This window comes from Trichoderma reesei, assembly GCF_000167675.1.
Source record: "Trichoderma reesei QM6a unplaced genomic scaffold TRIREscaffold_1, whole genome shotgun sequence".
NCBI lineage: Eukaryota > Fungi > Ascomycota > Sordariomycetes > Hypocreales > Hypocreaceae > Trichoderma > Trichoderma reesei.
In genome coordinates, this window is record NW_006711148.1 from 2,864,309 (window position 1) to 2,885,598 (window position 21,290).

The 21,290-nt window shown below is 51.0% G+C and overlaps 10 protein-coding genes across 10 annotated transcripts; 7 read left to right on the forward strand and 3 right to left on the reverse strand.

The window, feature by feature from the left end:
• Nucleotides 1-1,189: 1,189 nt before the first annotated feature.
• Nucleotides 1,190-2,652, forward strand: TRIREDRAFT_74289 (uncharacterized protein; the record flags this gene model as incomplete). The annotated part of the gene is made up of 3 exons (XM_006961345.1): nucleotides 1,190-1,335; nucleotides 1,418-1,519; nucleotides 1,583-2,652. The coding sequence occupies 3 exons, from the start codon at nucleotides 1,190-1,192 to the stop codon at nucleotides 2,439-2,441; spliced, it is 1,107 nt and encodes a 368-aa protein (XP_006961407.1). The 3' UTR covers nucleotides 2,442-2,652.
• A 134-nt stretch (nucleotides 2,653-2,786) lies between these two features.
• Nucleotides 2,787-5,430, reverse strand: TRIREDRAFT_54244 (uncharacterized protein; the record flags this gene model as incomplete). The annotated part of the gene is made up of 5 exons (XM_006961794.1): nucleotides 2,787-3,061; nucleotides 3,122-4,115; nucleotides 4,219-4,774; nucleotides 4,828-5,140; nucleotides 5,199-5,430. The coding sequence occupies 5 exons, from the start codon at nucleotides 5,428-5,430 to the stop codon at nucleotides 2,787-2,789; spliced, it is 2,370 nt and encodes a 789-aa protein (XP_006961856.1).
• A 1,512-nt stretch (nucleotides 5,431-6,942) lies between these two features.
• On the forward strand, nucleotides 6,943-7,449 carry TRIREDRAFT_103172 (uncharacterized protein; the record flags this gene model as incomplete). Its single annotated transcript, XM_006961346.1, has 2 exons — nucleotides 6,943-6,978; nucleotides 7,193-7,449. Coding segments are annotated over 2 exons (293 nt in total), but the record flags the coding sequence as incomplete, so codon positions are not given.
• Nucleotides 7,450-7,567: 118 nt separating this feature from the next.
• TRIREDRAFT_2076 (uncharacterized protein) lies at nucleotides 7,568-8,843 on the forward strand (the record flags this gene model as incomplete). Its single annotated transcript, XM_006960888.1, has 4 exons — nucleotides 7,568-7,852; nucleotides 7,907-7,974; nucleotides 8,027-8,612; nucleotides 8,703-8,843. 4 exons carry the CDS (start codon nucleotides 7,568-7,570, stop codon nucleotides 8,841-8,843), a joined length of 1,080 nt encoding a protein of 359 aa, XP_006960950.1.
• A 509-nt stretch (nucleotides 8,844-9,352) lies between these two features.
• Nucleotides 9,353-9,886, reverse strand: TRIREDRAFT_103174 (uncharacterized protein; the record flags this gene model as incomplete). The annotated part of the gene is made up of 1 exon (XM_006961795.1): nucleotides 9,353-9,886. One exon carries the CDS (start codon nucleotides 9,884-9,886, stop codon nucleotides 9,353-9,355), a length of 534 nt encoding a protein of 177 aa, XP_006961857.1.
• Nucleotides 9,887-11,088: 1,202 nt separating this feature from the next.
• On the reverse strand, nucleotides 11,089-11,522 carry TRIREDRAFT_103175 (uncharacterized protein; the record flags this gene model as incomplete). Its single annotated transcript, XM_006961796.1, has 2 exons — nucleotides 11,089-11,328; nucleotides 11,379-11,522. 2 exons carry the CDS (start codon nucleotides 11,520-11,522, stop codon nucleotides 11,089-11,091), a joined length of 384 nt encoding a protein of 127 aa, XP_006961858.1.
• A 272-nt stretch (nucleotides 11,523-11,794) lies between these two features.
• On the forward strand, nucleotides 11,795-13,998 carry TRIREDRAFT_103176 (uncharacterized protein; the record flags this gene model as incomplete). The annotated part of the gene is made up of 5 exons (XM_006961347.1): nucleotides 11,795-11,948; nucleotides 12,274-12,338; nucleotides 12,486-12,751; nucleotides 12,809-13,245; nucleotides 13,445-13,998. 5 exons carry the CDS (start codon nucleotides 11,795-11,797, stop codon nucleotides 13,996-13,998), a joined length of 1,476 nt encoding a protein of 491 aa, XP_006961409.1.
• Nucleotides 13,999-14,874: 876 nt separating this feature from the next.
• On the forward strand, nucleotides 14,875-15,528 carry TRIREDRAFT_103177 (uncharacterized protein; the record flags this gene model as incomplete). Its single annotated transcript, XM_006961348.1, has 1 exon — nucleotides 14,875-15,528. The coding sequence occupies one exon, from the start codon at nucleotides 14,875-14,877 to the stop codon at nucleotides 15,526-15,528; it is 654 nt and encodes a 217-aa protein (XP_006961410.1).
• Nucleotides 15,529-16,625: 1,097 nt separating this feature from the next.
• On the forward strand, nucleotides 16,626-17,765 carry TRIREDRAFT_54226 (uncharacterized protein; the record flags this gene model as incomplete). Its single annotated transcript, XM_006961349.1, has 1 exon — nucleotides 16,626-17,765. One exon carries the CDS (start codon nucleotides 16,626-16,628, stop codon nucleotides 17,763-17,765), a length of 1,140 nt encoding a protein of 379 aa, XP_006961411.1.
• Nucleotides 17,766-19,332: 1,567 nt separating this feature from the next.
• TRIREDRAFT_103179 (uncharacterized protein) lies at nucleotides 19,333-20,241 on the forward strand (the record flags this gene model as incomplete). Its single annotated transcript, XM_006961350.1, has 4 exons — nucleotides 19,333-19,513; nucleotides 19,577-19,672; nucleotides 19,761-19,936; nucleotides 20,011-20,241. The coding sequence occupies 4 exons, from the start codon at nucleotides 19,333-19,335 to the stop codon at nucleotides 20,239-20,241; spliced, it is 684 nt and encodes a 227-aa protein (XP_006961412.1).
• Between the last annotated feature and the right edge of the window lie 1,049 nt (nucleotides 20,242-21,290).

Genomic DNA, 21,290 nt, shown 5'->3' on the forward strand with positions numbered 1-21,290 from the left:
CCTGCTAGTTTTTTTCTTCTTCTTCTGTAATTCCATTTTTCTATTGCTTTTTCTGCATGATTTTCTTTGTTCCTTTCTCCCTGGCCTAGTTGGTCCGGCGGGCTCGTTGGCAGCAGAGCAAACAAACCGTCTGGTAGCTGAGGGACACCCCCCTGTCTCGTGACCGGTCTCGTCTGCTCCCTCGCCCTTTTTTTCCGCGCTGGCCGGTGACGTGGGATGACAGATACATTTGCAGCTCGAGTGGGCACCGGGTGAAGAGAGAGAGAGAGAGAGCATGGTTCTCTGGCTCGACTCGCTTGGGCCGCCGGAGCGAGTCTAGTTCTACCTAGGCCGTAGGCTTCGTTGGGCAGGGCCGCGGCAGCAGTGAGACCAGCAAATGCAAGAGAGGTAGCGAGAGACAGAGAGAGAGAGAGCGAGAGCCGGGCAGTCCGTGTGACGAGGGCAGAAACGGGCGTGATGGGGCTCGTGTCACTTTGATGCCTGATTTCCCTCTCTGCGACTGGCAACCGTGCTTCGGCCGAAAGTCTCTGAGAGGCCTTCTGGGGGGGCGCTTTTCTCGCTTTGCGCGCTGACAGGGCTTTGCGAATGGGCTCCTTGCGGCTTTTGGTGGCTTGAGCTGTGCGTTGCGCTGAGGCACGCCACGGCTGCGCAAAGGGACGACCGGTGAGGCAGCGTGCATGATTCGCCTGCTGCTGCTTGCTGCTTGCTGCTGCTGCGGCCCCTGTCACTGTTTGTTTTTGTGTGTGTGTGAGAAAGAGAGAGGAAGACGAGGAGAGAGAAGCAGAGAAGAGGAAGAGAAGGAGAGAGAGAGAGCTGGGGAGGCACACATACATACACACACTCACACACATACACGGATACACATACAGAGACAGTCAAAGCCAACCACAGCCGGACCCAAAGGCAGAGCCCGGGACGTCTCATTCCGCTTGAATCTCACTGCAAAGTCCGTCTTTACCTCATCAGACTGCACCACAACGCCCAACCTCTCTTTCCACAAGCGTGGAGCAGGCGTGCAGGTCTTGAAGCTGCAGACAACGTGTTCTAGCACCGCGTCAGACCGCTTCAAGAGCGAATCATCATCTACATCATGTCCCTCAGCCCTCCCATCTACGGCTCGCCTGCAGACAAGCAGCGAGCTGAGCTCGAAGCACTTGGCCATCGTCGCCCTCCCCATCGTTCAGGTGTTATGAGTCCAGCTAGGCTAAAACTGCAGCATCTGTACGACCAGAGTACTCAAGGACCGATAAAAAAGGGCTCACTGAAGCCGGCGGACGCTCCAGGCAGCGTGCCAGAGAAGGGAAAGCCGCGTTTGCTGCTGATGGGCCAGAGACGGTGAGTCCGCTTGTGCTCTTACCAAGACGAATCTGCCGCACGAAGTTGAAGCCTTTTACTGATGGCTGGATCCAACTCATAGGAGCGGAAAGTCGTCCATCTCGAGTGTTGTCTTCCACAAGCTTGCCCCCAATGAGACGTTATTCCTCGAGTCAACCGCGCGGATACAAAAGGATACCATGGCGTGAGTGCCCTCGACTCTGTCTCGAGTCGTTTACTCTTCGGACTAACATGGCGAGGCCAAAAGATCCTTCATGGACTTTCAAGTATGGGATTTCCCCGGACAGATTGACGTATTCGACAACCCCAGCTTCGACATGGAGGCCATCTTTGGCGAAATCGGCGCCCTGATCTGGGTCATTGACGCCCAAGACGACTATCTCGAAGCTGTTGCGCGCCTCAACGCCACCATCCTCTCCCTGCAGCGCACGTATCCCAACATCAACATCGAGGTGTTTATCCACAAGGTGGACGGGCTATCCGACGACTACAAGCTCGACATCCAGCGAGACATTACCATTCGCATCCAGGACGAGCTGTCCGACCACGGGTTTGAAAACGCGCCCGTCACCTTCCACCTCACCTCCATCTACAACCACTCCATCTTCGAGGCCTTTAGCAAAGTCATCCAGAAGCTCGTCCCGCGCCTGGGAACGCTCGAGTCCATGCTCACCAACCTCTGCCGAACGTGCCGCTTCGAAAAGGCCTACCTCTTTGACGTGCTGTCCAAGATTTACATTGCCACGGACACCGCGACGGCCGACATGGCCAGCTACGAGATTTGCAGCGACTACATTGATGTCATTATCGACATTACCGAGATCTACGGCACGTGGCAGCGCAGCGACGACAGCCGCAAGCGCCTCGAGGGCGAGCCCATCAACACCAAGCTCGAGGACCAGGTCGCGTGCCCCACGGCGGAGAGCTGTCTCGTCTTGCACGATAGCCACAAGCCGATTATGCTGCGCGAGGTGGATCGGTATCTTGCGCTGGTGGCCATCATGACGGATGACTCGTACGATCGGATGCCGCTGGTGAATATGAATGTCGAGGCGGTCGTGGAGGGGCTGACGGAGTTTTTTGACATTACGAAGCCTAAGAAATGAGGGGAGTTGGGCGATTTGGGGACATTAGGAGTCTTGGTTTTTTTTTTCTTGGCGTTGTTGTTCTGTCATTGTCCTATTCTATTCTATGTCTTTTGTTTTTTTTCTTCTTCTTGCTGGTATGCATGTCCTGTATCTGGTCTTATATTGAGGGTTAGGACAATGTGTAAAGTCTATAGTGAAAGGTCTGCAATGGAAACCTGCTGTTGTCTGCATCTGCTCCCCTTTCTGCGTCATGAGCCCTGCCTGTGTACGTCCACATTACTTGACTCCTGTCACTATCAAATACCACAAACGCCAAAAGTGGCAGAAACCAACAATGAACAAACATGCCTACATCCTATTTATTTATCCCTGGGACGGAAGTGCATACGTGCGCCACGTTGTACGGTTCCCACCCAAGAGGCAGATCCGGGCCGGCAAGTCCCCTCGCACGTTGCTCTTCTCGTGAACCCCCATGCGAACGGGTCGAAGCGCGTGGTGGCTCGTAGGTAGGGTGAACCTGTGGAAGACTTTGGTGTTTGTTTTGGAGGCGACCTCTGTGTGATGCGCGGGGTCGTAGGTGCTGTAGGAGAGTTTATGGTCGTCTTGGATGGGGATGGAGAGGATGAGGGGGGTATTGTCTGTCATGGTGTTTAGAAAACTTGGCCAAGAGGCTTGATGTGGGAATTGAAAAGGGTTACCTTTGTTGGTGCAGAAGAGGATGAGAGTCTTGTCGTCGAGAAACTTCAAGTCCACGAGGGAGCGGGTGCCGAGATCGACGACGCATGTTTCCACGGATTGGTTATCGCTGATGCCGTTCGTAATAGCCATGTTCACCCGGAAAAGATGCACCCTGTGCGGTTCCTGGTGGGACGCGAGCGCCGTGAAGATTGTGCCTGCTCGTTTGTCGACGCTGCACATCTTGACGTCCATCTTGGTAATGGGATGCTGTCCTCCGATGGCCAGCTTCAGGGGCGTGCCGAAGCGGACGCTGCGCCGCTTCGCCTCGGCGACGCTGCTGAAGATGCGGTTGGACCAGGTCGTGGCGTAGTTGACGAGGAAGTCGACGTGTGGGAGGGCCTTCATCATGCTACCGGGCTGTTGTTGTTGTTGTTGTTGTTGTTGTTGTTGTTGTTGTTGTTGTTGTTGTTGGCCGCGGCCGGCCTCGTGCTTCTTGAGCTGCTTGTCCAGGACGTCGAGCAGCGACGAGGGAAACCCGTCGTCGATGGATTTCCAGTCCGAGGCGTAGTCGTCCTTGGGAATGTCGTCGAGAAAGATGTCGAGCGGGCTGTTTGTGAGGTAGCGCTCGATGTAGGTGAGGACTTTGGTGTGGTCCATCATGGCCTCCTTTTCGGTGAGCTCGTCGTTTGAAGCGGTGCCGCTGGAGCCGGCCGCGAGCTGGTCAATCTGGAAGCGGAGCCAGGCGGAGAAGGCGGAGAAGTGCTGCAGCTCGTCCATCGTGTGGACGAGGATCTTGTGGCCGACGAGGGTCAGGCAGCTGATGACGTCGAGGACGCGGTTGAGGTGCGGGACCGAGAGGCCAATGTCCTCGCGGTCGATGTGGAAGCGGGCGAGGCCGCGGAGGCGGCTGAGGATGATGGCGCAGCGCTCGAGGGCGGGGAGGAGGTGCTGGTGGACGAGGCTGCGGAGGCCTTCGAGGCCGGAGACGACGGCCTTGTCCCAGCGTTTGTGGCCCTGCATAGTTCATCAGTATATGTGTGTTCTGGAGAGAGAGAGAGAGAGAGTAAGTCATTTGGCCTACCCTTTCTGCTAGGCTGTCGACGAGCCACTCGTGTACGACAGGGTAAGCATGGCCAGTCATTGCAGTGTGGAATAGGGCAGAAACAATGTCCCTGGGACCCTTTTCCATTCCCTCGAGGTCGCCCTGTACGCTACGGATGAAGCGAGCCGGGAGCTCTCTTGCATTCTTCCACTCTACTTGCATGTGAAGCGATATCTGCTTCAGGTACCGCAGCAAGGCTTGCAATGTGGTGAGTTTTGAGGATAAGAGGGACAGGTTGATGGGAGAAAAGGAGAGGAAGGGCAGGTCCATGGGGACGAGATGGAGCTCTTGCGGCTCAGTTTGGGTTTCTGCAAATATGAGCGCGTGGGTTGATACTTGCGGATGAGATGCGTGGTGTATCATGCAGGCCGTAGTAGACGGACTCGATGCGAAAGAGTCTAGTGCTGGCTGTGGGAACGTGCCGATGATGAAGGAGTCGTAGATGCTCAGCTGCAGCTTGCCGTCGCTGGTGCCCACGATCATGACGTTGACTTGGTTGTAGGTGTCCCGCTTTGGCGTGCGAAAGAGAAAGTCGATGCCGCTGCGGAGCGTAAAGACGGTGGCATCCTCTCTATGTCCAACATGAGAAAGATAAGTCATGCCAGGTGAGTGGGAGCGACTCACCCTGCGCCCGCACTGCTCATCGGCAAGGGGCTGATCTTGGGCAGCGCCGTCTCAACCTCCAGAAAGGTGAGCTCTTGGGGCAGGTCCAGCGGCGCCTTGCCGCCCTGCTCGGCCCATCCCTCGGTGACTTGGTCCGCGAGCTTGCTGGAGACGGCGTTGTCCGCCTTGGTGGCGATGATGGCGGTTGACCAGCCGATGTGCGTGATGGTTGCCTCGGTCTTGTCGCATACGGGAATCTGATGGGCAGCTTTGTTGTTTTCCAGGCCCATCAGCCGCACCACGCCGTCGCTCCAGCCTAGAGCAAGGAATTGGCCTGGGATATCTCAGCATCTAGGAGACGACTCATATATCACGGGCCAGCATCTGTTTACCATCTGGTCTCCACGAAACAGAACACACTTCAGGCGCCGCCTCGCCCGGAGCAGCAGCCTGATGGATCTTGGACACAATCTGGCCTGGAGGCCGATAGACGAGCAAATTCTTGTCGTCCTGGTCCCAGGTTGCCGCCAGGTCGAGCGTCGGACAGCCCACGGGGAAGCGCCGCCCAGCTGGAGCTTTTGACTGCAGCTCCGTCTCGCTCAGCAGCTCCAGCTCTATCGCCATTTCTGCGGCTTCACGCAATATTCGAAATCAGGAGCATCTGTTGCCTCTGTTTGCTACGTCGACTGCAGCATTGAGAATTGCAGAACCCGGTGCATAGCTGCGGACGTGAACATGTTGAAGGGAAGGGAAGAATCTCGCAAGATGCCATTGTGAAGGTGCGGGCCTTGACGCGCTGCGGTTTGTTGACTGAGACATCGTACATCTTGTGTCGCATATAATCTGTTGCAGTAAATAACAAAGCACATACGACCATAGGTAGTGGAAAACTCGGGGTCCCGTCTGCTCTCCCAGAGTCAAGCCAATGAGAGGCAGATTAGTAGTCAGGTGGGTGACCACTGGCGAACACCGGCTGTTGTATGTTTTTGCCTTTTTTGCTCCTTTTTGTTGCCTGTACGAGGGCATTCTGGTCCTTTCTTTTGCCAGGCGTCACATACACAGATCTATTCCGGGCGAGTTGCGCCATTGTTAACTAGGCGGAATACTGGAATGAGGTGTAACTCGTGGCGATGCTGGTTTCTGTCTGCTTCGTTGGTCCAGGCATTGTGAGTATTGTGGAGGTTTGTCGTCGTGAGACTGCAGCGGTACTCGCTGAAGAGCGGGATGTCTGAGACGGCCTGAAGCCGACGAAGGCGACTTCTTGTACTGCAGCGTACCTACAATTCAATCAAGGTGTGCTGCAGCCTGGAGGTCAAGCTCAAAGCACCTAGATATCTCGTCTAAGGCCAGGAAGTCGTCGCATTACTTCTGCCGTTAGAGACTCAAACCCCGGGTCACAGCTCCATAAAGATCACGATTGGTGCAAAGCTTTCCGCTTAAGCAGAGGCCTGGACAACCCAGTCAACCAGGTTTTCCATCTGCCGGTGTATACACGCCACATCTTTCTGCGAGATTTGAGGACTCGCTGTGGCTGTATGTGAGTTTGACGCTTGCTACTGAAATCCGTAGGGTCTCGAGACTGATGAACCACGCCTGTAACTTCGGTGGTAAAGACTTGGAATTTGCCTGGTTGACACATCAATTTCTGTAACAGAATTCATCCGCGGGTTTGGAGTAGTGAAGTGTTTATGGTCCTTTACGAGCAGAAAGCCCTAAGCTATACATCGTAATAAGAAAGACGCTCAAGCCGAGTTATCCATGTAACGGAGTATGGATTTGTATAGGTTCCGCGGGAATTGAGTTTCCAGGAACGATTGCGGTTAATAATGGAAATTGCCTTACTAGCACTTTGTGGTATAAGTGGCAGGCCTTGCGGAAATACAGAGGCAATAACACGCCGTTTCTGCGCTTCTAAGACTCTGTAACCGGAGATGCTTAATTCTTATTGCGGAGGTTATTTCTTCATGGAGAACTCAAGAATGGCGGTCGATGGAGCGTAAGAGCGGCCAGGCCGGGGACTGTGCTGCTCGGTGTCTGCTATGGCAATCCACGATTGAGTCTCATTGGCTCTTGGACATGGCTGATGGGCTTTCTTCAACGAAGTGACGGACCCTTTTACCAAACACGGAGCTCGAGATGACTTGTAGTACGGCGGGTGTCAAGAGGAGTCGAGTAAGTCAAGCGATCTGGACCGAGAATGTTCCACTTACCTAGTCAGGGATTGCGAGCCTACGATGTTGCAGTTTGACGCTATATGCCGGCATATATATATATTCCTTCAATCGCGTTTGACGTTGGCTGTACTTCGATGTTCTGGCCTAGAATCCTTTGGTCGCCTCAACGTACTACCTCTCTTTGCGCCGACGCTCTCTTCATGTCCCGGTAGATCGGAACCGCCATGCTGTCATCCGCGGGAGGAGCATCGTCTGCTGTTGATGCGATCGGCGCTACATCTGTCTCGAGGCATGCCGCGGAGAACATCGTCGCCTCTTTGACGACTTTGTCACCGCCACAAGAGGATGACGCAACAGATCCAGCAGCAAAGGTTCTGCAGAACGAAGTAGACATAGAAGATGTGGACTCGACTTCTCTCCAGAAGCGCGAGAAGAATATATGGATTGTCGTCCGCGCATTCACTCCGGCGTAAGTTCTTGTTCTAGATATCCATCATTACACTGTCTGTCGATGTTCTGGCGAAAGAATACGGTTGAGTTCCTTTCTGGACTTGTGTCTAAAGCCTCTTAGGTGGTTTACAATCAATATGGGTACCGGTATCGTTGCAATCCTTCTTCACAACCTCCCATATAACGGAACCTGGTTATACTGGATCTCGATCGTCCTTTTCGTTCTAAATATAGCGCTTTTTGTTCTTTTCACATTGATATCCGCGCTCCGATACTTTGCATATCCAGGGCTGTTTATGACTATGATTCGGCATCCTGCTGTACCTCTGCTCCTGGGAGCCTTCCCGATTGCCCTCTGCACAATCATTGAGATGATTGTCTTGGTCTGCGTGCCCGCATGGGGTGAGTGGGCGGTTACTCTGGTAAGTCCTAGTGTACGATGGCAACAAAACGAATATACTGACTTTCGTCAATAGGCATGGGCGCTGTGGTGGATTGACGTAGCTATATCCATTGTCATTTCCTACGTTATCCCATTCATTATGTGAGTGACCTAGACGGTCATGAGGAATCTTCTCAACTAATAGCACCTTCAGTATGCATGTCCATCATGTAGAGCTGGCCACGCTTTCTGCAACCTGGCTTCTCCCCGTCGCCGCTGCCATCGTCGCGTCTGCCATCGGCGCCGTCGTTGCCGGAGCCCTCGAAAATGAACAGCATGCTCTTTGGACTCTCATCACATCCTACTTCCTATGGGGCACCGCAATGCCACTGTCGTTCACTTGCTTGGTCATTTACTTTCAACGCCTCTCAATGCACAGCCTACCGCCGCCTGAAGCCATCGTCTCCATGTTCTTACCCGTGGCGCCCCTTGGCCAGGGCGGATTTGCAATTATACAGCTGGGGAAGGTCGCTGCCGAGGTGTTTCCAAAGACTGAGACTTTGGGAAAGATGGGCACTCATTCTGGAGAGATATTGTACGTTGTGGGCTGGATAGTTGGGTTTATCATGTGGGCAAATGGCCTGGCATGGATTTTCTTTGCGCTGGCCAGCATCAGTCGACGCAGGTTTCCCTTCAACATTGGCTGGTGGGGATTTACTTTTCCTCTTGGTGTATGGGCTGGTGCAACGATTGCGATTGGGCAGGAAATGCCATCTCGATTCTTCAATGTTCTGGGAACAGTAAGTTGTGCCTTTGCTTTCTCCGGGCAACTCAATTCGTGGTATTGGTTATAGAGAGACGTATACGAGAGCTAACCGATGCGCATATAGATTGCCGCGATCATTGTCATGCTTCTATGGATTGTGGTTGCTCTTGGCACGATACGGAAAGTGATAGATGGCAAGATATTCACAGCACCGGATTTTGAACAATGGAATAAGGATAAGCGTAGAGCCTTGGAGTCGGCCTGAATTGATGACCTTCATGAGGGCATTACAGAGACACAGAGCAACTAAATAAGGACAAAGTATACAACACTTTTAACCAATGAAGGATGTATCAATGACCTCGGGTATCTCCGGGCTTCATCGCATGAAATACCTCCCCAAACAAAGGATTGTCATGGCATCCACTTCTTCCATGTAGAAGTTTCTACGGTATTGAAGAGGTAGCTTTGAATAAATCACCAGGCAGTTTCAAGTAAATATGGCTAGCTAGACCTTGTATTTGTTATGACTTGTACTATAGTATAGAGTAATGACTGGCTATATATGTAGCTTTGCAATGAATGAACAAAGCTGAAGCATATATACATATGACTTTATACTGTCCTCCTAGACAGCCAAAGTAGGTAGTTAGAACCGTTCCTGTTTGCGTAGCGGTCCGACAAATCTCCACAGATACTCTGCCTTCCATCCCGTAGCTTGAACGTCCTCCATGAACCATGCTATGTTGAAACATGTCATGAACCGACAGCCGCCTAGACCTGTTGTCCGTGCTCCCTGATGAACTTGCCAATATCGGTCTTGGCAGTGCCGTTTGCAACAGCGTCAGCAACGTTGGTATAAGTTGCTTCGTCCTCATTGTACACCATCCAGGTTGACTCATTCTCAGTCCATCCAAAGGCATTAGGCTGAATCGTCGTCTCACAAGGCTTATCATCCATTGATCGCCTTGAAGCTGAGGTGTTCCAGCTACCGCCAGAAATGACTGGGAATCCATTGGGGCAGACACAGACCCCACTGCTCAGTCTCTCAAGGACCACGGCACACTGATTGCCGCCTTGAGACGAGAAAGCGGTACCAATTCCACCTGGAGTAGTCGTTGCGAAATCCATGCAGGTTGCAAGCTGGTTGGATGCCAAAGCGCAGCAGCTGTTTGGCGGCAAGTTTGTGCAAGACGCAAAGAGACCCGATCGACAGATATCATCGGTATCATAGAAGTTGATATTGGCAGTTTGAGAGAGGGCCGTGGCGGCGAGGCCCAAAAGAGAGATCAGAGTGTGTGAAAGCATTGTGACTGTGATTGCGTTTGATCTTGTTGATCTTGTTGGCTTGTATTGTGTTGATTGTGTTATGGAATTGGACATCGCTGAGATGGTCAAGACACTGATATATATAGTTTTTATAGAGTATATTCTACGATCTTTCAGGGGCAAAACCAATTGACTGTTTCTTGGCCAAGCTTTGCTTTCACCTGTGCCCACGCCCGTTGCTGGCGCCCGTTGCTTGCGCCCGCAGACGTGCAGAGTCTCCCGCCAAAACTTGGCAAAAGACCCAAGATGGCCATACTCGAAGTGCTACTCTGTGGATAGGTGGCAGACCGTGTCCAGATAGTTGAGGAGAAGTTTGAATCTCACTATCTGTTTGCTCCACTTTTGGTAACTGACGGCACGGGTTTAAATAGGACTTTATAGTTACCTATGTCGTCAGGAAACCACCACAGCACTTATAACTCAACTTGATATGTTTACTTATTTCCTGATTATTTTATAGATAAAGCAAACACTTCAATCTTGATTTCATGAACGAGCGGCACGAGTTCGAATCACAGTATAGTCTTTGTTCCCTCCTTCTTCTGATACGGCTGCCAGCACCTCTGGCCTTGGACACGGCTGATGCCATTATTACCGTCATCTTAAGGTTATCCGTCCATCACCTTCCTCTCTAAGGTAGGCCCTCGTCGGGCCGGTCCCGCATATGTCTTCGGTGTGACCTGCCATGCCGACAGCCCGTTGTGACCAGCATCAAGACCTGATTTTTTGAGGAGTTCCGCATCTAGACTCGCCAATCAACAGACTATCTTCGTGTTCATGCTCCGGTAAAATATCACCCTATGCATTGTCAGATCCGACTTATCACCGTCTAGAGTGTTGTCACGCATGTGCAGTGTAGTCACCTGTAATACTGCAACCCACAATGCCACACACTGATGGGGTACGCACACACGTAACGCGTCACGGGCCTCCTTTTCTTTGAGTCCTGCAATAATTTGTCTTGTTATCAGAACCAATCTTCTGCGCTTCCAACTCTCTTTGGCCTATTGTGCACAGCACCCGTAAGACACCGCCATTGCAGTATCAGGCGTCTATTGTGCAGTAAGCTGAACATTGGTAACATGGACATTCATCGAACCACTTTACGCTCCACATCCGTTGCTACCACTTCGCGAACTAGATATAGGTGTGTCAACGCCAGCATGCGATATAGCCGACGGTCAATTCTCCCACACCAGGCCAAGAAACTCCTCAACGTCAGCAAGCAAGTCTTCTGACTTCTCCATGGCGGCAAAATGGCCACCACTCTCATGCTGACGGTAGATATTCAGGTTTCCAGTTGTTTCAACCCAAGCCCGGGGAATCGGTGCAAGCTCCTTTGGGAAAAAAGAGTATCCAAAGGGCTTGTTGATGTGCCACTGAGGGTTCTCATGAGCCCCGATGATGCCGGGCGTAAACAACTAGTGAGTGGTCAGCAGCTGCTCAATCACCTTGAGAAGAGTAATCCTACCTGTCGGTATGGATATATAGATCGTGGGAAGGTCTCAGTCAGCCAGTATAGCGTGACTGAGGCCAAAACCTCATCAAGAGGGGGATCCTCATCGGTCCAGGCAAGGAACTTCTCGCCGATCCTACCAAAAACAACATTAGTCATGATAACCCTTGAAGAACCAAAATTAGAATCTGCTCACCATGCAAGGAGTGCAATCGGGTTTGGAGCAAGTACAAGTCCAATCGTACTGGGCTTAGTGGTATGCTCTCCAGCGACGAGCCGAGTTTCGAAACGCGGCAGCTCTCTCCAGACCCCGTTTCTCGGGGTCATTGATTTGGCTGTCTTTAATCCCTTCTGGCTCGGGCATGATGCAGAATTGACTGTACTAATAATGAGCAAGCGGCCTCTGTGATGTTCTCTCTTGCCCACTTACTATGGATAGCCTTGACCGAGTCAAAAGTTGCAGCCATAACACGCGCGACCTTGCTCCCAATATCACCTCCTTGCACTGCATATCCATTGCCAAATCCCAATTCGAGCATCAGTGTGTTCATAATGCCTGCAATGTTCTGAAGCTGAAAGTCTCGTGTAAGTGAAAAGAGAAAGCATAGCCAGGCAATGAAGGAACAACAATATGATAGGGGAGTGTCTCGGGAGTGTAGCGATTGGACAGTAATCTCCAGAATTGAATGGACTTCCATAAAACTACCCGGCCAGCCATGCAAGAAGAGGAGTGGGATGGCATCTAATTTCTGCGAGAATAATGCCATGAAATGGATTGTGAAGCGATCTCTTCCCTTTGTGATAGGGGGTAAAGTTGGGGAAGTTGTTAATACGACCTTCGCATTTACGCCTGTATATTTGCCGTGTGTGTCAGAGAACAAATCGTTGACGGCTTAATGGGGATCTATAGCTCACCAGTCCGAATTCTCCCGTTCTGCTTTAGCCTTGACTAGCCAATGTAGATCAGAGGAAATCGTGAGTCTGGTAAAAAAGCGCCTCGAGATCCAGACTCACGCGGATGCTGTTTCAGAGATCCGTCACACCACAACCAGCGACCAGGGCCCGGAACCGCTGGACAATTCGGTCTTAACGTTTTCGAAGGAATCCAAAATCGCCCTATAGGACCTGAACCCAGAATCATCGCTCCCAGACAACTTGGCCTTTGATATTGAAAATGATGATATTAGTCAAGCCCACGTTGGTGATCCGCAGCCCGATCACTTCGGGGCTTCTGGGGCTGGCCCTGAGGTATCTCCAGAGTTGCTGTCTTCTGGATCGGGCAATGACTTTGGAGCGGGACTTGCCGCCCTTGCCTCGGAGCTTATGCTGGAGAGTAAGCAGGAGATGGTCTTTCTTCTTCGGCACTATACGGACAACCTGGCCCCTTGGTACGTTGCCTTTCATTTAAAACATATCTCAGGCTCACAAACCCATGCATGTGATAGGATGGACATCTTTGGAGACAGTCGCTTCTTTCAGACCCATATGCCTCGCCTTGTAGGGTCTCACGCTACGATAAAGTACACCATTGCTACGTTGGCTGCAAAGCACCTGAGCAATGTCGGTGGCTTTCGTCCCACCCATAGCTGCGTGAGGAGCAACTTGACCTTGACGGAGCTATATCCCAGTGCGGTCCATGCCGACTGGGCGTTCAAGGCTGCTAATTACTATCACCAAGCGGCTACCAATCTGCCTCTTCACAACGCCAGTGAATCCGCTCTACGCGAGGCGGGCTCCCCTATGTTGGCGGAGGTTGTAATGGCAAGTAATGCCATATTGACCACGCATGAAATGCTCGACTCCGATTATGATGAGCTACATACGCAAGTGCCTTCTTCCTATTGGCATGTCAAATTTGTGTCCCATATCTGCCGAGGCAGTTGTAAGTCCCTTTACCGCCTGGTTTACATCCAATCTTGTTGACCATAATCCACCGATGGACAAAGCGAAAAGATCTAACAGCAATGCAGACGTATAAATAGGATCAAGAGCAGTCTCATGAAACCTCTCAACGACAGCTCATTGTCCAACTCAAAATTCGCTCCCTTCAAATACCACGGTAGCCCTGCAGCTCTAGCCAGCTTCTGGCACTGTATGCCCCGAGCCTCCTTACCTGTATGACCAAAAACAGAAACCATCTCTAGAACTTGAAACCCTGCATAGCAGCAGTCCGGTTGTATCTAGCAGAGGATCCAATGATCGTAGCGAATCCGCAACCATGACCAGAACACCCTGGGCACAGCTCTTCCCCCTGATATCCGAGGTCATCAACAACTGTACCGCTACTCCTAAAAGTATTGATGGTGGCACAAAAAGTGTAAAGCGTAGTAGTTGGCACGACCTCTGGGATGCTCTTGATCATTGGCACAGCCAACTGGATCTACATTTCCAGCCGTATACTCACTACATGCTCTCCAGCCATTTGACTCTCTCACAAAGCCTGATGGAGCCAGTCTTTGACGAGATCCTCTTTCCAACTGCTGTATCTGCGGCTACTCTATCGTACTATTACTTCGCCCGCGTGCTTCTGCTGCTCGCAAAACCGATCGATCACTTGAACCCCCTGGCTCAGCTGAAAGATTACAGAGAAAGGTTGCTGGGTATAAAGACCACTGTGTCAAGATATGTGGGATAGCGGCGTCGCGGCCAGGACCTACTACCAGGATTAACTTAGTACATCCGCTGTTCTTGGCTAGGCAGTGCTTAGAGGAGCCGAGAGAGAGAGATGCCGTGGTCCAGCTTTTGCAGGATGTCGAGGCGGATACGGGATGGCCTACGACGAGTCAAGTCAGGAGGCTTCAACAGGAATGGTATAGTAATGCCCATCAAAGCTGAAGTCCTGGAAATGACAAAGACGGGGACGATGTTGGTGGGCGCGGTCGGTGTAACGGCATTCAAGAGGATGCAGGAGGGTATGAGGGGATCACCGCTGCAAGTGCGGGTGAGAAACGACGGAGTCATGTCTCATTTATGGCTGGCGGTATCATTATATCATACGTGTGGTCCGCTGCTTCTGTGACTGGAGATAGATGAAAGCTTTCTCAGCTCCCTTACCGCAAAACTCTGGAACTTACATATTGAAATGCTCTAGCCCGTTAGTCGTCGCATTTTCTTTCCAGATTTCTAGCTGCCAGCTCAATCGTTCTTGAGGGAAGCTAGCACTGTGTCACTCTGCGGGCCATCGTCTTTCGAGTGGCTTAACCAGCGTCTTCTCCCCGCCTGAGGGGCGCTTATGGTGCAAATAGTTGCCGTTTACCTTTGGAATTCTATAATGGCGGCGACAGTGGTCGTAGTATCGATGATGCACCTAAGAGATGTGACCAACGTTTGTTGATCGGCTTAGAGAGCAACAAACAGCAACGAAGAGTAATGAACGAAGTATAAAAGGGTGGTGCTCGAGCTGGAGTCAATCCTTAGAAGTTCGAACTATTCAGAAGGTTCAACAGCTCGAGTGACCACCACTACAAAGATTTCTACCACTTTACCAAATCAAGCCCCCATTACCGTTTCAATGGCTCCCAAACTATACATTGCCCACGACACCTGCTCTCGTGCCACGCAACTCATTGCCAACGAGCTCAACCTCAACCTTGAGCTAGTCCACTTCGACGTTGTCGGCAAGAGCACCTCCAATGGCGATGAATTTGTTGCTGTCAACCCGCTCCTCTACGTCCCCTGCCTGAAGCTGGACAACGAGAACCAGGACGTCATCTCCGAGACCATCGTCATCTGTTCCTACCTCGCCGACCAGCACCCCGAGGCCGGCCTCATCCCTGCAGCCGGCACTCTGGAGCGTGTCAAGTACGACCAATTCCTCGTCCAAGTGGCCACCGAGATTGCCCAGAAGCACATCCCTTTGATGCGCAAGCTCATGACACCTGAAGGCGTCGAATTCAACTCCAACAAGCTAAAGAAGGCCTATAAGCTGCTTGACGATCGTCTGGCCGTCAATCCCTACCTGTTTGGCGAGAACCTCACCATTGCTGATGCTTACGTCTGGGGCACTCTGTGGAACAGCCGCTCTGGCGTCGACATAAGCCATCTGAAGAACATTGCCGCCTGGAAGGAGCGTCTTGAGACTCGTCCCGCTGCTATCAAGAGTCTTAAGGACGAGGCCGAGATTGTCGCTCTTCACAAGGCCAAAATTGCTGCTTCTAGTGCTTAAAGTGGCCTTTATGAACTATAAAGACATTTTGACGTCTCGAAGACACACCGCAGAAGAAGGGAGGTTATACAGGCAATCGAGAAGAAAAGGCTTGTGCAGATTAGCGGAGCTTCACATGTAGCGGATGCATGGCGCAGGTATAGGAAAGGTGCTGTTATAGACTTATAAAGATATATGATACGAATGAGTACAAGCCACTTGAGGGTTTGTATCAATCTTGAGAGGAGATGCAGTCTGCAAAACAGAGAGTGGCTGTGCGAGGTGAATGCTTGGATCTTCAACCGTCCCTCTTCCCGAAAGGCCACAACGCCAGGCAAGCAGACGGCGAGGAGGTGAGAGGAATCCTAGTAGAATGACCCATCTCGAGTCATGCAAATCGGACAGGTTCTAGGTCATGCCGGCTTCTGCTCGTGGTGGGGTTGCACTTACAACCAGCTTATTTTAAGGTTGCATACACTAACTCGGCTTAATTTTGACGAACGAGCTTAGAAGTTCTATCTTGAAGCTCCATGTCTTTGAGATCGTATTTCTCAATCCATAAATATGCATAAAGGCGGTTGCTTGGCGTTCCAGGCCCAGAGTCTTTTCCATTTGCCGCGATTAGGCTAACACGCACGTTGTTGACACGGGTATCAGAATACGAGAAACGGCCATCTGGCCTTTCTTTGGCCCTCTCTCTTAAGGGATTCCTTACCGAACTTCAAGAAGGGAGGCAGTAAGCGAGACAAATAACAACATAAGAGAGAAGAGAGACCATGAAAAAAGCGACTCCTCATCCTGATCCTTCTTCTAGACAAAGCCTTGAAGGCGTGCGCCAGATCTGGAGGCTGTCCCTGTTTTGCTGCGTCCTGGTTGGGCTGCTCAGCATCCTGCCAATCAGTCCATTTTCTTCTCGAGTTACTCAGCTTGGGGCAACTGAGCCGGCCTCAGAAAGCGTTTATGCCATGGCATCTGCACGCGTGGTAACCAGGCCAAAGCCTGACATTGTCGGATCAAACAAAGACGGGACAGTCAAGTCATCCGCCAACCTCCTCAGAGAGGCGTCGAGAGCGTGGACATACGTACCAGGCCCAGAGGCAGAGTTCGCCGAAGAAGTCATGACCGATAAGCCAAAGGGCCCCGAGTCACGCAAAGTCCTACATCATTCCTTTGGCGACGTCGATCACAACGAGGCGTTGAAGGTGGTACCGTACAACAATGGCTTCGTGAACGGTATCATTCGCGCGTTCCAACAGGATCTCCACCTCGTCCTACGACCGGACGATGTTTGGCTGGCCATCATGGGCCAGTTTAGCTTCTACGTCAACGGCCATGCGGAGGAGCTGAGGAGCTACTTTGTCGAACACCAGGGCAGAAAGAAACTCGTCGTCGACATGTACCCTCAAACAATGGCCACACTAGACGTTGCAACGGCAGCAAAGAAGTTTACACAACTGATCCAACAAAATGTGCTGGACCCGGACCTCCAAGGCTGGATGCTGCCTGACTTCACAACCACCACTGACAACGATAGAAGCGTCGCGGCACTAGTCATGATGGCAACTACAAAGGCGTACTTTGAGTACATAATTGTGATGGGCTGTGGATTTCCAAGCGTCACGCTTGAAGGAGAGAGGGATGATTGGGTGAAGCTCCTCGAGAGGCTGCCCAAGCTGGCGACCTTTGGCGATGAACCAGCGCAATGGGGAAGATTGCTCACCAAGGTGCTGGAGAAGATGATTGAAACGTTCGATCAACCAAACGATGAAGACGTCAAGGACTTTTGGATGAGGGCAGTGCACGAAGCCGGAGAGGAGGGCTCAGGGCGGGGACTCATCTCACTGTCAGGCTGGATCACGGCGTTCTGCTTCTGGGATGAGAAAGGCCGCATGATCCGTCAGTATACGGACAAAGAGCTGGCTGACCGCTCATTTGAAGAAACTGAAGATAGGAAGAGGTTGATTATCGACGACGTTGTCTTTCCAGTCATCAGCGTCAAAAGCGTGCCGCGAGCGGTGGTTGAGGTTCCAGTCAAGGTTCTGGACGGTTATACGATGCTGGACTACGACACCACCATCATTGCCGGGTCAGTGGGTGTGACAGCAACTGCGAGCGAGGAATACGGGGAACTCGATACTTTCCAGCCACGATCAGGGTGGTGGATGTTGCAAGACAAGGTGCAGTCGCTGACTGGAGAAGACATGTCGAAACATCTAGAGCATGTGTGCAAGGACTGCTCGGCTCACGGCTTTCTCTAGATAACTCTGACAAGTTATATGGTCTCCTGCACATGAAAAACGAATATAAAGCTCGACTTGGACCCTTCTGGCATTGGCTGCGTAAATCAAGCTATCACTGTATTCACATTGTTCTCACCACGTTCTTGGATGCAGCCATCCACATCTGGAAGAGAGAGCCTCTGTATACTAGACAGAAGCTAGAAAGTGACAGCGTAAGTCACTGACAGCCTTCCGTGCTTCTCCGAAGTATCATGATCTTCTATATTTTACGCTTCATTCTGTTACGCAGCGTAGTCTCATGGCTATTTGGCTTCTTCGGACCGCAGTTCAGCTTCTTACTTGCTGCCAAATTCTCCACGCCTATCCTTTCAAGTAAAATATTCGGAGTAGCTTGGTAACATTAACAACGTGTACGTCGTCCCGGTCCACAACTCCACCGAAGTCACCATGCTCCATCTAACTGGAAGCCTTATTGATTGGTGCTTATACTACACACGAATGACTGCATTTCTTCCCCGTGTTCACCATGTCGTGATCACGACCCGTTTAGTCCTCGATAGTTCCAAGACATGCATGCGGACATCTAGAGCTGAATGAATTACACGAGCAGGTTCCCCTTTGCAGTAAACCCTGCTTTCCCCGCAGAGAAAGAGACACGAAGGGTCCGTATGTCTCAGGCCCACAGCATATCTCAGAAGGCAGACAGAGGCGGGCTACGTCATGCAAGGGAGATGCAAAGGCCCAAACTTCTTAGCAACACGATTGATGCCACGTCGAACTGCAGCTGTATCATTCACTTGCATGATACAACTGTCTATGCAGCTTCAATACCATGTCTATCGTTTCATCAATTCCCCGAATTACCCCTTTGCCACAGCGGAGATGCGGCTCAGCAGCACGAGGCCTTTAATTTGCACTCACCGGCTGCATGTTCCATGTTCCAGATCAATGGATCGGCAGGCAGCTCTGCAGCTGCCGCGCAGCTGAGGGCGCGTGTATGCTGCTCTGTGCTACTGAGAGGTCTGCAAGTGTTGGCAGATGCTTCACGTCGTGCCAAATACACTGCATTGGAGTATGGTTGTCGGCCTCATCCATCGGGTATACCGATCCGCTTGGTCTTGAAGAGGCACTTTGTATGTGATATACTATGCAAGATTCTCCCATTTTATTGGCAAGACACGTAATTGAGTCTCGTCATCCTCATTAAGCCTAGGTCGTGGAGAAGGAGGGATGCATTGATCTGTGTACGAAGAGTAGCCAACAGAACAAGGGGATGAGGACATAGGAAGCATCTAGACCCTGGCTTCAGCCAGCCACAGCTCATGCATTATACAATAGCCACTTGTACCTACATAGGCAACACAGACATCAGGCTTCACACTGAAGATCAATTGCCATGCATGAAAACCCAGCCTCTAATGTCTTCCAACAATGACCCATGTCGTCCCATCTATATAAGTAGCTCTTTGTCCTCTTTTCTTATCTTCATATTCTCATCTTCAACGACCAAGTCAGACAAAACAACACATTCACACAGCCTTTTGACCACTTGTCTCACCTTCAAGTCCCCGCGAGATCATCCAAGATGTCTACCAGCTACACCATCTCTGTTGAAAATGAGCGCGGTGCAAACACCAACTATGCAGTCTTCACGGAACCTCCGGAGTTCGCTGGCGGCCAGCAACCTTGGATGAACGTCTGGTATACTTCGTTTGTTCCCTACCATGGCAGCTTCGAGATTCGCACCGGCAGCGACTTTTTCGCCTGTATGAAGAGACCAGAGCCTGACCCTCTCTTATGCCCATGCTAACGAGTATAACTAATCATAGGGGTTGGGAGCGTTCCAGCCTCACCGGCACCGGGCGTCATTGTTAACAGTGGCATGAGTCTGCTAGCCCGTCTCGGGACAGATAATGTGCCTGGAAGTAGGTGGCGACCAATTGAGGACACCTCACTCTTCTGATGAGAATAAGTTTAAGGACCAGAAGCTAATTGAAATGACTCTGTAATCAGGTACTTTTGAGAAGAAGGTCATCCAAAATTTCCCCACGATCACTGAAGTCACCCCGACTGCTGTCTCTGGCGCTTTTGAAGTCCAGACAGGCTCAGATTTCAACATGCCCAACAACACGTATCTACTGGGTCTCGCAAAGGTCAACAACCGTGGCCAGGTTGCCCCCGTTTCATCAGTACGTTACGATATCTCCTCCCTCCAGGTGTCTAACAAAGATTCGCCTCGAGTCGCTAATACAGGGACTGCCAGATTGCTCCCCGCACCGACATGAAAGTGCAAGTCAAGCCGAAGATGAAGTTCTTCGTCTCCGAGAGCCAGCAGGTCTCCGGCGAGATTGTGGACTATCACTCTGTTACCAGGGAGGGCGCTACCATCGACTTTAGCGAAGGCGAGGGCAAGGGCAAGTTCTATGCCCGTGTGGTCCAAGGGTCCGATGGCAGATTCGATGTCAAGTACTATGATACCTTTGGTGATGACTGAAGATCCAGCTAGCCAACAAGAATGAGTGCTGCACTCTTTGTTAACTGGATATATTGGAGTCCCGAACTTTGTCAGCAGTCCGGCACGTCATGATCTTAGAAGCCAACAAAGAGCATATCGCAGACGATGTGATCAAGTGGTAGAGATCGTGTTGTGGTTGTAATGTGACGATGATCAAGGCCTTCCACTAAGTTAAACGCTTGCTTCTAGGCTTCGGAACTGTCTTGTGTTGAAGTCTATTGTACTGTGCTTCCTGGGTCTGTCAATATCGCGGACATCGGCATCTAAGGTATGTACACAAGGGAAGCATCATTTGAAGTGAGAGTGCGAGCTTTTACTTTGTCAACTCTCGATATATACTCATGCAAGCCGAAATTAAGCACATACGACCATAGGTAGTGGAAAACTCGGGGTCCCGTCAAGCACTTCTCTTGAGTGTATTGTCTGCCATTTTTGACGGCCAGGGGATCTAGATCTGGGGTTGCATGCTTCCGTTTCTGGTGGTTGACCAACCCCGCACTAAGGTGGTCACTACCGTTTTGCTTTAATTGAACGTGCTACTAATAGTGCTGGCAAAACTGGGCCAAGTCCGTTTTCTACTAGGCCCTTAAATATTACCTTAATAATTTCACCCCCCTTTACCTAAGACCAGGTTATCTTTAGTACTAGTACCTACTTTATATAAGGTAAAGTTATATGTAATACTGCGCCTTCCCCGCACTCTATGCAATATTCTTGCGTCACTTGCCAGCGCCTATCTTCTCTCTCTCTATAGCTCTTTCGCCTTATTAACGCATATCCTTAACAACTGCAACAACTAACTCTATAATAACCACCACTACCACCTTTACAGCTATAACCATAACTGCATACTAAGAGCTAAGCGAGGATATATAATGCATTTATATATATTCCATGCCCTGCCACCTACTTACGGTTTAACTGCTTTATAGGACCAAACTGTTGAACTTAATATGCAGGGCCATGATATTCTCTTTAAACAGTATTAGAACTGTTTTAATACTTTCCTAATCCCTATCCTCTATTAT